We start from the raw sequence: 21,104 nt of genomic DNA, 5'->3' as shown, positions 1-21,104 counted from the left end.
TGTAAACAAACAAAAACCATATGTTAATGTTACCATCCACGCAATGTTTATAAGTAAGAAAATACCAAACCATGTATACTTACCACACCTGTCCAACCCTCACACTCATCCCCACAAATGTACAAATTCAAAAACGAAAATAATTGTACCTAGATATTGCACTCTGTGTAATCACAGGCAAATAAATGCGTGGATGCGGGGCAGAAATAAATCATTCTGTCTCCGTACTTTCACCAGAAACGTCAAAAAAACCAGCTCATAAAAACCCTACCGACTAAAGCTACCCTGTACCTTATCCTAATCTATAACTCCATACTTAGATTAGGATACTACCCTGAAGCCTGGAAACATGCACAGGTAAAAATGATCCTGAAGCCAGGGAAAAGCTCAAACGAGCCGAAGTCATACAGGCCGATTAGTCTACTCTCGGGACTCTCTAAAATGTTTGAAAGACTACTCCTAAAAAGACTTTTCAGGGTAGATCTATTCAAAAAAGCCATACCACTGCACCAATTTGGCTTCAGAAAAGAGCACGGAACTGAGCAGCAAATAGCCAGGGTCACCCAGTTCATCCTCGAGGCCTTCGAGCGGAAGGAATACTGCTCAGCGGTTTTCCTTGACATCTCTGAGGCCTTTGATAGGGTATGGCACGAAGGCCTTTTACTTAAATTAGCTAAGATCCTACCTTACAACCTATACATTATACTGGAGACTACCTTACAAATAGAACGTTCGAAGTTAAAGACCAAGCAGGAGAGACTTCGAGAACAGGACAAATAGGCGCAGGAGTGCCTCAAGGAAGCAATCTCGGACCACTACTTTACTCTATCTTCTCCTCTGACATGCCCCTCCCATATATCTACCGCCCTTCACCAACACAAAGAATTATGCTCTCAACATACGCAGACGACACTATAGTCCTCAGCTCAGACACACTAGCAACTGCCGCCACAAGAAACAACGAAAACTACCTCAAGACATTTTCGGACTGGGCGGACAAATGGGGTATCTCAGTAAACGCTGCTAAAACCGGACATGTCATTTTTACATTAAAAAACGACTTACCTACAAACTCAATGAATGTGAAGATCAAGGGTCAAACAATAAAGAAGGAAAGCAAGCAATCATACCTTGGCGTAACCCTTGATAGCAAGCTAACCCTTAGCTCTCACGTCACAAAGCTATTGGGTAAATACTCTACAGCCTACAGAAAATTGACATGGATCCTAAACGGAAGAAGTAAACTCCCTACTAAAACTAAGATACTGATCCTTAAATCAGTTTTATCACCAATATGGCAGTATGCCATAGCAGCTTGGGGTCCCCTTGTGACAGATGCACAGATAAGGAGGGTCCAGGTTGAGGAAAACAGAAAAATAAGAGACATATGTAGAGCGGGAAGATATACGAGAAACCAAACTATAAGGGACCTTTTTGGCGTCAAAACAGTAGAAGAATTCTATCAACAGGCTATGCACAGGTTCTCAGAAACTATAAAATCGCACCCAAATATAGCTGTTCGCAGGATTCTCTCTAGGCACTATATCCCGAACAGACTAGAAAGAAGCAGGCAGAGGTACTTTAAAATGACAAATGATCATATCACGCAAAAGCAGACTGGACTTACCCTCTCACCTAAACTCTTAAAAATCCCTGATATAGATGACTGCAGAACCGTAAAAAAGCGTAGCGAGAGAGAGAAAATAAGACAAATGCATCTAACTGAACTCCCCACCTTGCTGAGACTAGAGGAAGAGGAGGAAGAGCTCAAAAGAATAAAAAAACAGGAAGAAAGGGAAAAAAGAGAAAGGGAAAACCAAAGTGGCCTCCAGATAGATGGTGCGAATTGGAAATAAACCGATATAATAAACAATATAGAAAGGGCGACCTAACCAGGCAGGAAGTTATAGAAAAATTCAGAGGGCAACCATTAAATGTACAACGAATAATCCTACCCGACTATGAAGGGGACTAAAATTAAATCAAAACAAACCAGGACAGGAGCAGAAGGCAGAAATAATCAAAACTGGCGGAAGGGGTGGCAAAATATTGAAAAGAGAGGAAAGAAATATAAAAAGGCTAAAGGCTAAGTTACAGGTTACATAAAAAGGGAAATCTGCTTATATATATTATGGTAAAATTAACTTAACTAATCACCTACTGGTTAACAAAATAATTATGCCTGCATGGCACAAGCTGCGTTCTCAAATCATTTCTCCTGACGCTATTGAAAATCCATCTTTACTTTCCAACCGAGGGACTTGCGACTGCGGTCTTTCCGCCTTATTGGCTCCTTATGGATCCATCTGCTGCCGTATTGGGCGACACACCAGCGCTCCAACCTAAAAGAGAGATAACATGTTTTAATTCACTTTCCTTTTCTCATAAACTAAATCACAACAACAGCAACAGCGCATCGGGCGACTGACAAAAGCATTAGCTCACCAAGTCAGCAACAACAGCAGCAGCAAGACCAGAATCAGTTGAGGAGGAGGCCTGGTGGTGTGCTGAACATTTCGCCGCCCACACCCACCATTTCTGTAGGCCTGTATGACCCTGAGCCCAACGCCGGCATGGCAAATCCGGTCTTCCTGAGGAGGCGGGGCTCTAGTGTGAGGCGCGCTTTTGCCCCAAAAGCAACAACGACAGCGGCAGTAGGGTCGGCGCCCCCTGCGTGACCGAGTCCATCTTAGCAATCGGTCCTTTTGGCGGTGTTATGCCGACGCGGCGGTCGCGCTTATGAGGACTGCCTGCAATGCTTGGCCATGAGACGGCGTCATCAGCAACATTTCAATCACGCTCAGCTGGTTGACCGGGGGCAACATGCTTGCCATGCAGCAACAATGGTGCATGCAGTCCAGCATGCAGCAACAACAACAATATTGGCAGCAGCAGCATAATGTTTCGCAGCAGATTCCATCTGGCAACTTCCGACGACCAGACTCCTCGCTTGGCCCCTGGAGACTCGCTCTGGAAAAAAAAAGAAATAAGCATGGATTAGTTTTTTTTTTTTTTTTTTCCCTTTAGCTATTGGATTAAATTTCTTTCCTGGACAACCGGCGCCTTCATGCAGATGACGCTGGACTGCGGCGATTTTTTCCCTCCAGCCACAGATGGGAAGCTCACATCATGGCATATATGCGGCATCGTGCTAATCAGCTCCCCCATGCTGAGCGAGATCTTGATGCGGCGATGCACTCACTAGCGAGCAGCGGGAACAGCATACAGCGTCAGCAACAGCAGGAAGAGACTTTGTAGCAGAAGCCTTTCGGCATTCTCCGACGACCCGACTCCTCGTTCGGGGTCAGGCAAATTGTACTGGATCGACAAATTTTCCCGGCGTTTCGTCCTGGAATAAGGAAGGAAGCACGGATTAATTTCTCCCCTTCAGCTTACGACCCTTCTCACCAACAGCAGCAACTACAACAACATCGGCAGCAGACGACTTGCAGCTGCTTGGCTCACCTAATGCGACAGCAATAATCCCGGCAAGGCCAGAAACGGCACCGAGCAGAAGCACGACAGGGTGAAGAACAACATGCCGCCCACGTCCACCAATCCGGAAGCCCTGCATTAGGGGTCTGAAGCGCCATTAACTGGAGGATCCGGCAGCGTATGCCTACGCAGAAGCGGGGCGTCGTAAATCCGGTGGCCGGAATAGCGCCTTGAACAGCATGCTGTGTATGTTTGCCCCAAAAGCAGAAACTGCCGCAGCAAAGGAACCGCAAGCAGGATCATCACTCGTGGCAAACTGGCGTATTCCTGTTGAAGACGCGGGACTGCGGCGCATTCTTCCTTTCCAACCGGGGGCTTTAGCGCCTGCGGTATTTCTGCTTTCACGGCTCCATTTGCTGCTGCATCTGACGCCTCATCAGCGCTCCTCCCTGAAAGAAAGAGAATATGTATTAGTTTTCTTTCCATTCCTTACAATCTCTCTCACCAAACCTCCACGACACAACAACAGCAGCAGAAACAGGTCTAGCCCACAATGGCAGCAGCTACAGCAATCAGCAGAAGCAAGGCCGGCAAAAGCAACAACAAAAGCCCTCTCTGAAAGCCCGGATGTGGAGACTGAAGCGCCGGAAACTTGAGGATCCGCCCCCGATGCACGCCCACCAACAATAAGCTGGAGGAGAAGTTACTGAAGCATGGGAAGCAGCACCAGGGGTCGCATACGCAGCGTCAGGGCTTTGCGAACCAGATGAATGAGGAGAGACTGGAACAGCATAACATCAGCGGCAGCAACAACAGCGCCAGCAGGGTCAGCGGCGTCTGCATGGCTGTGTCCAAAACAACTCCAATTCAACTGCTGTATGATGCAGCGCACCAGCGGCTTTCACAGGGACCGTCTGAAACGCTTGGCAGGAGCCGGCTGAAGGCCTGGGCGAAGACACTGGAGACACCAATGCGCGTCCTTTCGGCCGGCGGCAACAGGCTTGCCATGCAATAAGAACAGTAAATCCTGAAATAACAGCAGAAGATACAGACGTCCAAATTGCGAACACTGACGCCAGCCCTCACCTGAACGACTCACTGTGCAGCAGCAGCAACATCAGCACCGATGCCCTCAGCATCGGCAGCAGAGGGTGTTTTTGGCCTTTGACAATTCCCTGCGACTTGACTTCTTCTTGGCACCTGGTCAATCATCACGTGCCAGCAAACAGTGGCTTGTCACCCTGGAAGAAAGAAGACTGGATTAGTTTCTCCCCTTCTAATACATTTTGTGTGTTGAAATGCATCAGGCGGCGACACACTCACCAGCAACAGCAGCAACAACACCAGCGGCACCGGTAGCAGGAAATGGATCCTCAGCAAAAACCATCGGCACTTTCAGACGTCCCGTACTCCTCGCCTGGCCCTGGCCGGTAACAGGGGCTTGTTAGATGGAGAAGACGACGGTCATCCGACGGACAGCAGCCTGAAGATGGAAGCAGGCCTACGCTGCCCACCTCTCCGATGCCTGCAGCAGCAACGGCAGCGGCTCATAAATGCAAACTGGCGCCAGCCCTCGGCTCTTCGGGCTCATGTAGGCGGTGACACACTCACTAGCAGCTAAAACAGCAACGGCGGAATTAGCAGAAGGCAATGTTTTGCCGCAGCTGCCAGATGGCATACTCCTAGCTTGGCCCCTGCCCAAACCGTATTGGACCGGCAAATGATTCGACAATCCGATCTGGAAAAAATAAGTATTGATTAATTTTTCCCCCACAGATTGGTATAAAATTGCATTTACGGCCAACCGGCTTCTTCCTGTTGATGACGTCACACTGCGCCGCATGCTTTTCGCCAGCCACAGTTGGAATGCATGCATTGGGGTTGACGGTCCGGATGGGCCGTTGCCTGTTATATGCTGGCATCTCCGCAGCGGCGTTGTGAGCAACGACACTGAAAGCAACAATAATATTGTTAATTACTGCTCAAAACTATAACACATTTAATCACTTACACAATTTACACACGCTTCTTGCCTAGGAGTTGTGGGACCAGCTACCGATAATGCCAACAATACCGGGAAACGCGTCGCGGGACATCGATAACAATTTGGCGGTTAAAATGCTAGAACATCGAGTACCAGACATGTTTTTCCTGCCGATATATCGAAGCCCAATAGCCCGCCAACGCTCAAAACATAAATCGGAGTGTGAGACCAGATACCGAAGCCGTTAAAAGCTTCGCGGTATATCGATAACAATTTGGCGGTAAAAATATTAGAACATCGAGTACCAACCATGTTTTTTTTTTTTTTTTTTCCTTCCGATTAATCGAAGTCAAACAGCCCGCCAACGCTCCAAATTTAAATCGGAGTGTGAGACCAGCTACCGATGCCGGTAAAAGCTTCGCGGGATATCGATAACAATCAGGTGGTTAAAAATACTATAACATCGAGTACCAGCCGTGTTTTTTCCTGTCGATTTATCGAAGTCCAACAGCCCGCCTTCGCTCCGAACACAAATCGGCAAGTCAGTAGCTTTTTTAACCCGGCAGTGGCGCCTGTGCAGCAGCTATTTAAAGTGAAAAACACGAAACGCAACAACAAAATGGACGGCCATAATGGAGACATAAATGAAAGATGGGCAACAGTACTATCTATCTCGTCGGATGATAGTAACCAACCTTCGTCGCCGCCGTCAATTATAGTCTCATCGCTGGACACCACGCCAACGTCAAACGAAACCACCATAGTAAGAAGAAGCCTACACAACCCAAAAGCTGACATGAAATCTTACGATTTTGAAAATATTGTATTAAATGAAAATAAAAATACCATATTGCCAGATCCTTTATTTGTTGATAAATGCGGAAATACTGCTAATACCACAGAAGCCAATGAAAAAAAGCCTGCCAATAGCCCCTTCCCCATTTCCATTATCAAGAATTTTAGCACTTCCTCGCCACTAACACATGTAGACACGCCTACACAAGAAGATGACGCCAGTGCATTCAATACATTGAAAGCAGCTAAAACAGCTAGAATAATTTCTCCCACACACACACAGATAAAGCCCGCCAAACCCTCGCCCCCTTCCAAAGAATTAAGCACAAACTCAGCACCCAAAACCCTTAGCTACACAGACAAAATTACAGTAACACAGAAAAATCTACCCGACAAAACACATGTAGACACACCTACACAAGATGACGACATTAATGCAACCAAAGCATCAAAAACCGCCAAAATAATTTCTACACAGTTACACCTACGTGAAACCAAGCCAACACAGCCCGCCAAAGACCCCTCACCCCGCACCCAAAAGCCTATTGCAAACAAAGCAGCCGAGACACTCACCCACACAGACAAACTCATAGCATCACAAAACCTAGTTCCCGCCAAAACACATATAAACTCCCCCACACAATATAATGACACTAATGCAACCAAAGCATCAAAAACCGCTAAAATAAATTTCTCTTCACACTCACACCAAAGTGAAACCAAGCCAACACAGCCCGCCAAAAACATTTCACCCCTCACACAAAAGCAAATCACAAGCGAAACAGCCGGGACACACACCCATACAGACAAACACAAAAACACAGCATCACAAAATCTCTTTTCCGCCAAAACACACATTAACTCACCCACACAACATAACGACACTAGTGCAGCCACAGCATCAAAAACCGCTAAATTAATTCTCTCCCCACAATCACACCTAAGTGAAACCAAGCCAACACAGCCCGCTTTAAGCCCCTCACCCCTCTCCCAGAAGCAAATAACAAGCATAGCAGCCAAGACACTCACCCACACAAACAAACACACAGCATCACAAAACTTTATTCCCGCCAAAACACATATAAACATACCCACACAATATAACGACACCAATGCAACCAAAGCATTAAAAACCGCAAAAGCAGCTTCTCCCTCCCACACATACTCACGCCAGACAAAACCAATAAAGCCCGCCATAAACACATTGCATGCCGCCCAAGACACAAACCCAAGCCCAGCAATCAGTGCTGTCACTTACACAGACAAACCCACAGCTACTTCTCTGATGATGATCTGGGGGTCACAAACCTACTCTCTGAAACACCCTTATTCAAAAGCAAAGCAGCTATTAAGATTCGGCAAGACTCGAGAAGAGAATCCCTGCAGAAGTCAGCTGAAATGGACACAGCTCCAGCAATAAGTCCCTCAAACGCAGCAGCCGATCCCGACCTACCGCCCTGGAAAACTGTTCCAGCTAGCAGAAAACCACCATCAATCTTCCTGTCCAATATACAGCAGATTATCCCGCTAATAGAAAAACTAAACTATAAAGCCGGGGTAAATAGCTTTACTACCAAGTCTGAACTTGGCAACAATATTAGAATCCAGGCTAAAACGATGGACGCCTACAATGCAATTCAGAATGTCCTCCTTGAAGCAAACATTCCCCTACACTCTCACCAGCCAAAGAGTGCAAAGGGCTTCCAAATTGTAATTAGGCACCTCCACCAGTCAACCCCGACCAAATGGATTGAAAGCCAACTTCAAGACATCGGTATAGCTACAAAATTTATCAGGGCAATGCAGTTTAGGGACACGAGAAATCCTATGCGCATCCATGAGGTTGAGGTTGTACCCAAGGCTGACGGCAGCCATCTTAAGGTCCTGCTAATAAAATCCCTTGGAGGACAAACGGTCAAGGTTGAAAGGAAACGGGTATCGAAGGATCCTACACAATGCCATCGCTGCCAATGCTTTGGACACACAAAAAATTATTGCAGAAACCCGTTTAAATGTATGAAATGTGGCCAGCTGCACGCCACGGTCTCATGCACCAAACCCAAAAACCTTCCGGCTACTTGTGCAAACTGCAATGGAAGCCACGTTAGCAGCTATAAAGGATGTCCTGTTTTCCAAGAAGCAAAGCAAAGACTATCTATCAACAAAATGCAATCCCTTCACTCACAACCCACCCACCTTCAGACCCCCCGCAATAAACATCCCTACCCAAAACCCACCCACATTCAGACGCCCCTCAATAAGCAGCCCTACACACACCCCCTCCCTCGCACATTAGTAAACAACACAAAACTACCTGCCAAAAGAATCCAAGGAAAGAAGATATCGCAAAGGAATCTATCTATAAATAAACGCTTAAACAGAATCAGGACATTGGACAGAAAACCGAGGAATGAGACAAGCCCGCCGACAACTAGCAAAAAGGTCTTGGCCTCTCTAGAAGAAAGCAGAAAAAACCCAAATAGCGCCCTAAACCCGGCCAACACCCATCTCACTCATTTCCGCCCACCACCATTAGCACAAAATATTCCTAATGACGAATCTAAGGAGGTGAGTGGGGAGCAATACCTTTTAAATCGCATTGAAGGGATGGAAAAGAAGCTCAACAACCTTCTTGAAATCGTCACCCGCCTACTAAGCCAAGGAAAAGACTGTCCAAAGTCTCCAAAAAATCCTTTCCGAGATCCAATCTTCGTTTAAATGCTCTTTCTAGTAACATCAGAAAGTGACGTCTCCTATGACTCGGGAGTGCAACAGGGACATCCTTAAAATCGCTTTCTGGAATGCTGGTGGGATCAACAATAAAATAGATGAGCTTAAGCTGTTCATTCTAAATATTGATGCCCACATAATCATAGTCACCGAAACTAGACTAGACAACAATTCTACCAAACTAGAGCTGCCAGGATATTTCACATACTTAGCCCAAAATCCTGCCTCTAGCAAGAGAGGAGGAGTCGCCACGATAGTAAACAGTAGTCTCCGCCACATGGCCTTAGAACCGATTGAAAAGGAATGCATACAGAGTGCCCCAATAGTATTACTGCCTGAAAACAACAGACGCAGCGAAATGATTGTAATAGCATCTGTCTACTGTCCGCCTTCGCTAAGCTGGTCGCCCCACCATTTTACTGACGTTCTCAATTTTGCTGAGAAAACTATGGGAGGGCAGACTAAGCTCATTCTATGTGGCGACTGGAACGCAAAACATAGACAATGGGGTTGTATACGCGCCTGCCAACGTGGCGCCGCACTCTACGATGCAATTCAAGCAGACTCCATGGCTGAAATCGTCGCGACTGGCAGCGCTACACATTTCCCGCACGATACAAGGAAAAGCCCGTCAGCAATAGACTTCTCGATATGTAAACGGCTTGGCAGGTATGAAAAAAGAATCTCCTCAAGTGCACACCTATCCTCAGACCATCTTCCCATCTTACTTGAGATAAACCTAGATATAAAAACCATCTCCCTGCAAAAACAAAACAACAATATCCTCAAGAAAACAACGAACATTGAGCTCTTTAAGAACGTTCTAGAAAGGAAGATACTTCTAAACACTGAGATAAGGGTAGCAGAAGACATAAATGACGCCATAAACATCTTTATTAAAAACATCAAGGACTCGGCTGCTGAATCAACTCCCTCCCCAAGAATTCCTGATAACCACAGAAGAAGATATGGGCAAGCTAACAGAAATAGTCATACGCTCACACTAGACGAAAACACAAGCAGATTGCTGGAAGAAAAACGTATACAAAGTAGAATTTTTAAAGCTACTAGAACGAACGAGGACAAAACTAAACTAAAAGCAGCTGAAAATCGACTTAAAAAAGCAATTAAAATCTTAAGAGAAAAGAGAATCAATGAGCAAATTGAAGGAATTGACACAAATAACCCGGACAGAATGAGGAAAATTTGGAGGCTGCTAGATGAAGGGAAAAAATGAATCAACCCAACTTTCCCCTCAAATTAGAAACCAAAAAAGGCCCTAAATGGACTAAAACAATTAAGAAGACAACAGAAGCGTTTGTCTCCCACTTGGAAGGAAGATTCAAGCCAAATAAAATTGTACCTGATTACCACATAGATAAGGTTAACACCGGACTAAGAATAATTAAGGAAAGCATGCTAACAGAACGACATAATCTAAACAAAAACCCCCATAACCAACCCATTACGCTAAACGAATTAAATGAAGAAATAAAAAACTTAAAGAATAGCAAAGCACCTGGTAAAGACCTTATAACAAACCAGCTCATAAAAACCCTACCGACTAAAGCTACCCTGTACCTTATCCTAATCTATAACTCCATACTTAGATTAGGATACTACCCTGAAGCCTGGAAACATGCACAGGTAAAAATGATCCTGAAGCCAGGGAAAAGCTCAAACGAGCCGAAGTCATACAGGCCGATTAGTCTACTCTCGGGACTCTCTAAAATGTTTGAAAGACTACTCCTAAAAAGACTTTTCAGGGTAGATCTATTCAAAAAAGCCATACCACTGCACCAATTTGGCTTCAGAAAAGAGCACGGAACTGAGCAGCAAATAGCCAGGGTCACCCAGTTCATCCTCGAGGCCTTCGAGCGGAAGGAATACTGCTCAGCGGTTTTCCTTGACATCTCTGAGGCCTTTGATAGGGTATGGCACGAAGGCCTTTTACTTAAATTAGCTAAGATCCTACCTTACAACCTATACATTATACTGGAGAGCTACCTTACAAATAGAACGTTCGAAGTTAAAGACCAAGCAGGAGAGACTTCGAGAACAGGACAAATAGGCGCAGGAGTGCCTCAAGGAAGCAATCTCGGACCACTACTTTACTCTATCTTCTCCTCTGACATGCCCCTCCCATATATCTACCGCCCTTCACCAACACAAAGAATTATGCTCTCAACATACGCAGACGACACTATAGTCCTCAGCTCAGACACACTAGCAACTGCCGCCACAAGAAACAACGAAAACTACCTCAAGACATTTTCGGACTGGGCGGACAAATGGGGTATCTCAGTAAACGCTGCTAAAACCGGACATGTCATTTTTACATTAAAAAACGACTTACCTACAAACTCAATGAATGTGAAGATCAAGGGTCAAACAATAAAGAAGGAAAGCAAGCAATCATACCTTGGCGTAACCCTTGATAGCAAGCTAACCCTTAGCTCTCACGTCACAAAGCTATTGGGTAAATACTCTACAGCCTACAGAAAATTGACATGGATCCTAAACGGAAGAAGTAAACTCCCTACTAAAACTAAGATACTGATCCTTAAATCAGTTTTATCACCAATATGGCAGTATGCCATAGCAGCTTGGGGTCCCCTTGTGACAGATGCACAGATAAGGAGGGTCCAGGTTGAGGAAAACAGAAAAATAAGAGACATATGTAGAGCGGGAAGATATACGAGAAACCAAACTATAAGGGACCTTTTTGGCGTCAAAACAGTAGAAGAATTCTATCAACAGGCTATGCACAGGTTCTCAGAAACTATAAAATCGCACCCAAATATAGCTGTTCGCAGGATTCTCTCTAGGCACTATATCCCGAACAGACTAGAAAGAAGCAGGCAGAGGTACTTTAAAATGACAAATGATCATATCACGCAAAAGCAGACTGGACTTACCCTCTCACCTAAACTCTTAAAAATCCCTGATATAGATGACTGCAGAACCGTAAAAAAGCGTAGCGAGAGAGAGAAAATAAGACAAATGCATCTAACTGAACTCCCCACCTTGCTGAGACTAGAGGAAGAGGAGGAAGAGCTCAAAAGAATAAAAAAACAGGAAGAAAGGGAAAAAAGAGAAAGGGAAAACCAAAAGTGGCCTCCAGATAGATGGTGCGAATTGGAAATAAACCGATATAATAAACAATATAGAAAGGGCGACCTAACCAGGCAGGAAGTTATAGAAAAATTCAGAGGGCAACCATTAAATGTACAACGAATAATCCTACCCGACTATGAAGGGGACTAAAATTAAATCAAAACAAACCAGGACAGGAGCAGAAGGCAGAAATAATCAAAACTGGCGGAAGGGGTGGCAAAATATTGAAAAGAGAGGAAAGAAATATAAAAAGGCTAAAGGCTAAGTTACAGGTTACATAAAAAGGGAAATCTGCTTATATATATTATGGTAAAATTAACTTAACTAATCACCTACTGGTTAACAAAATAATTATGCCTGCATGGCACAAGCTGCGTTCTCAAATCATTTCTCCTGACGCTATTGAAAATCCATCTTTACTTTCCAACCGAGGGACTTGCGACTGCGGTCTTTCCGCCTTATTGGCTCCTTATGGATCCATCTGCTGCCGTATTGGGCGACACACCAGCGCTCCAACCTAAAAGAGAGATAACATGTTTTAATTCACTTTCCTTTTCTCATAAACTAAATCACAACAACAGCAACAGCGCATCGGGCGACTGACAAAAGCATTAGCTCACCAAGTCAGCAACAACAGCAGCAGCAAGACCAGAATCAGTTGAGGAGGAGGCCTGGTGGTGTGCTGAACATTTCGCCGCCCACACCCACCATTTCTGTAGGCCTGTATGACCCTGAGCCCAACGCCGGCATGGCAAATCCGGTCTTCCTGAGGAGGCGGGGCTCTAGTGTGAGGCGCGCTTTTGCCCCAAAAGCAACAACGACAGCGGCAGTAGGGTCGGCGCCCCCTGCGTGACCGAGTCCATCTTAGCAATCGGTCCTTTTGGCGGTGTTATGCCGACGCGGCGGTCGCGCTTATGAGGACTGCCTGCAATGCTTGGCCATGAGACGGCGTCATCAGCAACATTTCAATCACGCTCAGCTGGTTGACCGGGGGCAACATGCTTGCCATGCAGCAACAATGGTGCATGCAGTCCAGCATGCAGCAACAACAACAATATTGGCAGCAGCAGCATAATGTTTCGCAGCAGATTCCATCTGGCAACTTCCGACGACCAGACTCCTCGCTTGGCCCCTGGAGACTCGCTCTGGAAAAAAAAAGAAATAAGCATGGATTAGTTTTTTTTTTTTTTTTTCCCTTTAGCTATTGGATTAAATTTCTTTCCTGGACAACCGGCGCCTTCATGCAGATGACGCTGGACTGCGGCGATTTTTTCCCTCCAGCCACAGATGGGAAGCTCACATCATGGCATATATGCGGCATCGTGCTAATCAGCTCCCCCATGCTGAGCGAGATCTTGATGCGGCGATGCACTCACTAGCGAGCAGCGGGAACAGCATACAGCGTCAGCAACAGCAGGAAGAGACTTTGTAGCAGAAGCCTTTCGGCATTCTCCGACGACCCGACTCCTCGTTCGGGGTCAGGCAAATTGTACTGGACCGACAAATTTTCCCGGCGTTTCGTCCTGGAATAAGGAAGGAAGCACGGATTAATTTCTCCCCTTCAGCTTACGACCCTTCTCACCAACAGCAGCAACTACAACAACATCGGCAGCAGACGACTTGCAGCTGCTTGGCTCACCTAATGCGACAGCAATAATCCCGGCAAGGCCAGAAACGGCACCGAGCAGAAGCACGACAGGGTGAAGAACAACATGCCGCCCACGTCCACCAATCCGGAAGCCCTGCATTAGGGGTCTGAAGCGCCATTAACTGGAGGATCCGGCAGCGTATGCCTACGCAGAAGCGGGGCGTCGTAAATCCGGTGGCCGGAATAGCGCCTTGAACAGCATGCTGTGTATGTTTGCCCCAAAAGCAGAAACTGCCGCAGCAAAGGAACCGCAAGCAGGATCATCACTCGTGGCAAACTGGCGTATTCCTGTTGAAGACGCGGGACTGCGGCGCATTCTTCCTTTCCAACCGGGGGCTTTAGCGCCTGCGGTATTTCTGCTTTCACGGCTCCATTTGCTGCTGCATCTGACGCCTCATCAGCGCTCCTCCCTGAAAGAAAGAGAATATGTATTAGTTTTCTTTCCATTCCTTACAATCTCTCTCACCAAACCTCCACGACACAACAACAGCAGCAGAAACAGGTCTAGCCCACAATGGCAGCAGCTACAGCAATCAGCAGAAGCAAGGCCGGCAAAAGCAACAACAAAAGCCCTCTCTGAAAGCCCGGATGTGGAGACTGAAGCGCCGGAAACTTGAGGATCCGCCCCCGATGCACGCCCACCAACAATAAGCTGGAGGAGAAGTTACTGAAGCATGGGAAGCAGCACCAGGGGTCGCATACGCAGCGTCAGGGCTTTGCGAACCAGATGAATGAGGAGAGACTGGAACAGCATAACATCAGCGGCAGCAACAACAGCGCCAGCAGGGTCAGCGGCGTCTGCATGGCTGTGTCCAAAACAACTCCAATTCAACTGCTGTATGATGCAGCGCACCAGCGGCTTTCACAGGGACCGTCTGAAACGCTTGGCAGGAGCCGGCTGAAGGCCTGGGCGAAGACACTGGAGACACCAATGCGCGTCCTTTCGGCCGGCGGCAACAGGCTTGCCATGCAATAAGAACAGTAAATCCTGAAATAACAGCAGAAGATACAGACGTCCAAATTGCGAACACTGACGCCAGCCCTCACCTGAACGACTCACTGTGCAGCAGCAGCAACATCAGCACCGATGCCCTCAGCATCGGCAGCAGAGGGTGTTTTTGGCCTTTGACAATTCCCTGCGACTTGACTTCTTCTTGGCACCTGGTCAATCATCACGTGCCAGCAAACAGTGGCTTGTCACCCTGGAAGAAAGAAGACTGGATTAGTTTCTCCCCTTCTAATACATTTTGTGTGTTGAAATGCATCAGGCGGCGACACACTCACCAGCAACAGCAGCAACAACACCAGCGGCACCGGTAGCAGGAAATGGATCCTCAGCAAAAACCATCGGCACTTTCAGACGTCCCGTACTCCTCGCCTGGCCCTGGCCGGTAACAGGGGCTTGTTAGATGGAGAAGACGACGGTCATCCGACGGACAGCAGCCTGAAGATGGAAGCAGGCCTACGCTGCCCACCTCTCCGATGCCTGCAGCAGCAACGGCAGCGGCTCATAAATGCAAACTGGCGCCAGCCTCGGCTCTTCGGCTCATGTAGGCGGTGACACACTCACTAGCAGCTAAAACAGCAACGGCGGAATTAGCAGAAGGCAATGTTTTGCCGCAGCTGCCAGATGGCATACTCCTAGCTTGGCCCCTGCCCAAACCGTATTGGACCGGCAAATGATTCGACAATCCGATCTGGAAAAAATAAGTATTGATTAATTTTTCCCCCACAGATTGGTATAAAATTGCATTTACGGCCAACCGGCTTCTTCCTGTTGATGACGTCACACTGCGCCGCATGCTTTTCGCCAGCCACAGTTGGAATGCATGCATTGGGGTTGACGGTCCGGATGGGCCGTTGCCTGTTATATGCTGGCATCTCCGCAGCGGCGTTGTGAGCAACGACACTGAAAGCAACAATAATATTGTTAATTACTGCTCAAAACTATAACACATTTAATCACTTACACAATTTACACACGCTTCTTGCCTAGGAGTTGTGGGACCAGCTACCGATAATGCCAACAATACCGGGAAACGCGTCGCGGGACATCGATAACAATTTGGCGGTTAAAATGCTAGAACATCGAGTACCAGACATGTTTTTCCTGCCGATATATCGAAGCCCAATAGCCCGCCAACGCTCAAAACATAAATCGGAGTGTGAGACCAGATACCGAAGCCGTTAAAAGCTTCGCGGTATATCGATAACAATTTGGCGGTAAAAATATTAGAACATCGAGTACCAACCATGTTTTTTTTTTTTTTTTTTTTTCCTTCCGATTAATCGAAGTCAAACAGCCCGCCAACGCTCCAAATTTAAATCGGAGTGTGAGACCAGCTACCGATGCCGGTAAAAGCTTCGCGGGATATCGATAACAATCAGGTGGTTAAAAATACTATAACATCGAGTACCAGCCGTGTTTTTTCCTGTCGATTTATCGAAGTCCAACAGCCCGCCTTCGCTCCGAACACAAATCGGCAAGTCAGTAGCTTTTTTAACCCGGCAGTGGCGCCTGTGCAGCAGCTATTTAAAGTGAAAAACACGAAACGCAACAACAAAATGGACGGCCATAATGGAGACATAAATGAAGGATGGGCAACAGTACTATCTATCTCGTCGGATGATAGTAACCAACCTTCGTCGCCGCCGTCAATTATAGTCTCATCGCTGGACACCACGCCAACGTCAAACGAAACCACCATAGTAAGAAGAAGCCTACACAACCCAAAAGCTGACATGAAATCTTACGATTTTGAAAATATTGTATTAAATGAAAATAAAAATACCATATTGCCAGATCCTTTATTTGTTGATAAATGCGGAAATACTGCTAATACCACAGAAGCCAATGAAAAAAAGCCTGCCAATAGCCCCTTCCCCATTTCCATTATCAAGAATTTTAGCACTTCCTCGCCACTAACACATGTAGACACGCCTACACAAGAAGATGACGCCAGTGCATTCAATACATTGAAAGCAGCTAAAACAGCTAGAATAATTTCTCCCACACACACACAGATAAAGCCCGCCAAACCCTCGCCCCCTTCCAAAGAATTAAGCACAAACTCAGCACCCAAAACTCTTAGCTACACAGACAAAATTACAGTAACACAGAAAAATCTACCCGACAAAACACATGTAGACACACCTACACAAGATGACGACATTAATGCAACCAAAGCATCAAAAACCGCCAAAATAATTTCTACACAGTTACACCTACGTGAAACCAAGCCAACACAGCCCGCCAAAGACCCCTCACCCCGCACCCAAAAGCCTATTGCAAACAAAGCAGCCGAGACACTCACCCACACAGACAAACTCATAGCATCACAAAACCTAGTTCCCGCCAAAACACATATAAACTCCCCCACACAATATAATGACACTAATGCAACCAAAGCATCAAAAACCGCTAAAATAAATTTCTCTTCACACTCACACCAAAGTGAAACCAAGCCAACACAGCCCGCCAAAAACATTTCACCCCTCACACAAAAGCAAATCACAAGCGAAACAGCCGGGACACACACCCATACAGACAAACACAAAAACACAGCATCACAAAATCTCTTTTCCGCCAAAACACACATTAACTCACCCACACAACATAACGACACTAGTGCAGCCACAGCATCAAAAACCGCTAAATTAATTCTCTCCCCACACTCACACCTAAGTGAAACCAAGCCAACACAGCCCGCTTTAAGCCCCTCACCCCTCTCCCAGAAGCAAATAACAAGCATAGCAGCCAAGACACTCACCCACACAAACAAACACACAGCATCACAAAACTTTATTCCCGCCAAAACACATATAAACATACCCACACAATATAACGACACCAATGCAACCAAAGCATTAAAAACCGCAAAAGCAGCTTCTCCCTCCCACACATACTCACGCCAGACAAAACCAATAAAGCCCGCCATAAACGCATTGCATGCCGCCCAAGACACAAACCCAAGCCCAGCAATCAGTGCTGTCACTTACACAGACAAACCCACAGCTACTCAGAATATTTTTCCTGTCAAAACTTTTGCAGAGCTGATTAGAGAAAATGCAAAACGCTCACCAACTCCAATGCAAAATCCCCCTCAAGCAAAACATGACTCTGCCGCCCTCGGACGCCCTCCGACTGCAGCTAGAAAAAATCTAAATAAAACACTGATTTCTCCTAAAACTCCTGGGAAGCGCCGTGGGGACTGTCTTGATGAAGGCCTACTTCAAACCTCTAACAAAAAGGTTAGAATACGCGACGACTTCTCTGATGATGATCTGGGGGTCACAAACCTACTCTCTGAAACACCCTTATTCAAAAGCAAAGCAGCTATTAAGATTCGGCAAGACTCGAGAAGAGAATCCCTGCAGAAGTCAGCTGAAATGGACACAGCTCCAGCAATAAGTCCCTCAAACGCAGCAGCCGATCCCGACCTACCGCCCTGGAAAACTGTTCCAGCTAGCAGAAAACCACCATCAATCTTCCTGTCCAATATACAGCAGATTATCCCGCTAATAGAAAAACTAAACTATAAAGCCGGGGTAAATAGCTTTACTACCAAGTCTGAACTTGGCAACAATATTAGAATCCAGGCTAAAACGATGGACGCCTACAATGCAATTCAGAATGTCCTCCTTGAAGCAAACATTCCCCTACACTCTCACCAGCCAAAGAGTGCAAAGGGCTTCCAAATTGTAATTAGGCACCTCCACCAGTCAACCCCGACCAAATGGATTGAAAGCCAACTTCAAGACATCGGTATAGCTACAAAATTTATCAGGGCAATGCAGTTTAGGGACACGAGAAATCCTATGCGCATCCATGAGGTTGAGGTTGTACCCAAGGCTGACGGCAGCCATCTTAAGGTCCTGCTAATAAAATCCCTTGGAGGACAAACGGTCAAGGTTGAAAGGAAACGGGTATCGAAGGATCCTACACAATGCCATCGCTGCCAATGCTTTGGACACACAAAAAATTATTGCAGAAACCCGTTTAAATGTATGAAATGTGGCCAGCTGCACGCCACGGTCTCATGCACCAAACCCAAAAACCTTCCGGCTACTTGTGCAAACTGCAATGGAAGCCACGTTAGCAGCTATAAAGGATGTCCTGTTTTCCAAGAAGCAAAGCAAAGACTATCTATCAACAAAATGCAATCCCTTCACTCACAACCCACCCACCTTCAGACCCCCCGCAATAAACATCCCTACCCAAAACCCACCCACATTCAGACGCCCCTCAATAAGCAGCCCTACACACACCCCCTCCCTCGCACATTAGTAAACAACACAAAACTACCTGCCAAAAGAATCCAAGGAAAGAAGATATCGCAAAGGAATCTATCTATAAATAAACGCTTAAACAGAATCAGGACATTGGACAGAAAACCGAGGAATGAGACAAGCCCGCCGACAACTAGCAAAAAGGTCTTGGCCTCTCTAGAAGAAAGCAGAAAAAACCCAAATAGCGCCCTAAACCCGGCCAACACCCATCTCACTCATTTCCGCCCACCACCATTAGCACAAAATATTCCTAATGACGAATCTAAGGAGGTGAGTGGGGAGCAATACCTTTTAAATCGCATTGAAGGGATGGAAAAGAAGCTCAACAACCTTCTTGAAATCGTCACCCGCCTACTAAGCCAAGGAAAAGACTGTCCAAAGTCTCCAAAAAATCCTTTCCGAGATCCAATCTTCGTTTAAATGCTCTTTCTAGTAACATCAGAAAGTGACGTCTCCTATGACTCGGGAGTGCAACAGGGACATCCTTAAAATCGCTTTCTGGAATGCTGGTGGGATCAACAATAAAATAGATGAGCTTAAGCTGTTCATTCTAAATATTGATGCCCACATAATCATAGTCACCGAAACTAGACTAGACAACAATTCTACCAAACTAGAGCTGCCAGGATATTTCACATACTTAGCCCAAAATCCTGCCTCTAGCAAGAGAGGAGGAGTCGCCACGATAGTAAACAGTAGTCTCCGCCACATGGCCTTAGAACCGATTGAAAAGGAATGCATACAGAGTGCCCCAATAGTATTACTGCCTGAAAACAACAGACGCAGCGAAATGATTGTAATAGCATCTGTCTACTGTCCGCCTTCGCTAAGCTGGTCGCCCCACCATTTTACTGACGTTCTCAATTTTGCTGAGAAAACTATGGGAGGGCAGACTAAGCTCATTCTATGTGGCGACTGGAACGCAAAACATAGACAATGGGGTTGTATACGCGCCTGCCAACGTGGCGCCGCACTCTACGATGCAATTCAAGCAGACTCCATGGCTGAAATCGTCGCGACTGGCAGCGCTACACATTTCCCGCACGATACAAGGAAAAGCCCGTCAGCAATAGACTTCTCGATATGTAAACGGCTTGGCAGGTATGAAAAAAGAATCTCCTCAAGTGCACACCTATCCTCAGACCATCTTCCCATCTTACTTGAGATAAACCTAGATATAAAAACCATCTCCCTGCAAAAACAAAACAACAATATCCTCAAGAAAACAACGAACATTGAGCTCTTTAAGAACGTTCTAGAAAGGAAGATACTTCTAAACACTGAGATAAGGGTAGCAGAAGACATAAATGACGCCATAAACATCTTTATTAAAAACATCAAGGACTCGGCTGCTGAATCAACTCCCTCCCCAAGAATTCCTGATAACCACAGAAGAAGATATGGGCAAGCTAACAGAAATAGTCATACGCTCACACTAGACGAAAACACAAGCAGATTGCTGGAAGAAAAACGTATACAAAGTAGAATTTTTAAAGCTACTAGAACGAACGAGGACAAAACTAAACTAAAAGCAGCTGAAAATCGACTTAAAAAAGCAATTAAAATCTTAAGAGAAAAGAGAATCAATGAGCAAATTGAAGGAATTGACACAAATAACCCGGACAGAATGAGGAAAATTTGGAGGCTGCTAGATGAAGGGAAAAAAATGAATCAACCCAACTTTCCCCTCAAATTAGAAACCAAAAAAGGCCCTAAATGGACTAAAACAATTAAGGAGACAACAGAAGCGTTTGTCTCCCACTTGGAAGGAAGATTCGAGCCAAATAAAATTGTACCTGATTACCACATAGATAAGGTTAACACCGGACTAAGAATAATTAAGGAAAGCATGCTAACAGAACGACATAATCTAAACAAAAACCCCCATAACCAACCCATTACGCTAAACGAATTAAATGAAGAAATAAAAAACTTAAAGAATAGCAAAGCACCTGGTAAAGACCTTATAACAAACCAGCTCATAAAAACCCTACCGACTAAAGCTACCCTGTACCTTATCCTAATCTATAACTCCATACTTAGATTAGGATACTACCCTGAAGCCTGGAAACATGCACAGGTAAAAATGATCCTGAAGCCAGGGAA

The 21,104-nt window shown here is 45.9% G+C and overlaps 2 protein-coding genes and 1 long non-coding RNA gene across 3 annotated transcripts; 2 read left to right on the top strand and 1 right to left on the bottom strand.

Annotated features, from left to right (window-relative positions):
* The first annotated feature begins 2,445 nt into the window (after positions 1 to 2,445).
* Positions 2,446 to 3,338, top strand: LOC120451124. The gene is made up of 2 exons (XM_039634542.2): positions 2,446 to 2,970; positions 3,049 to 3,338. Exons 1-2 carry the CDS (start codon positions 2,824 to 2,826, stop codon positions 3,256 to 3,258), a joined length of 357 nt encoding a protein of 118 aa, XP_039490476.1. The 5' UTR covers positions 2,446 to 2,823; the 3' UTR covers positions 3,259 to 3,338.
* Positions 3,339 to 9,868: 6,530 nt separating this feature from the next.
* On the bottom strand, positions 9,869 to 15,235 carry LOC122756473. The gene is made up of 7 exons (XR_006356497.1): positions 14,994 to 15,235; positions 14,757 to 14,911; positions 14,181 to 14,697; positions 13,701 to 14,119; positions 12,682 to 13,584; positions 12,398 to 12,578; positions 9,869 to 9,971 (listed from the first exon to the last, which is right to left on the bottom strand). It is a non-coding gene; the product is annotated as an uncharacterized LOC122756473 (long non-coding RNA).
* Positions 15,236 to 15,467: 232 nt separating this feature from the next.
* On the top strand, positions 15,468 to 19,418 carry LOC120451113. The gene has a single exon (XM_039634527.2). It carries the CDS (start codon positions 16,059 to 16,061, stop codon positions 19,416 to 19,418), a length of 3,360 nt encoding a protein of 1,119 aa, XP_039490461.1. The 5' UTR covers positions 15,468 to 16,058.
* The last annotated feature ends 1,686 nt before the right edge of the window (positions 19,419 to 21,104 follow it).

This window comes from Drosophila santomea, chromosome 3R (assembly GCF_016746245.2).
Source record: "Drosophila santomea strain STO CAGO 1482 chromosome 3R, Prin_Dsan_1.1, whole genome shotgun sequence".
Taxonomy (NCBI): domain Eukaryota; kingdom Metazoa; phylum Arthropoda; class Insecta; order Diptera; family Drosophilidae; genus Drosophila; species Drosophila santomea.
Note: the sequence above shows the minus strand (reverse complement) of the source record. Positions and strands in the feature narration are given on the sequence as shown.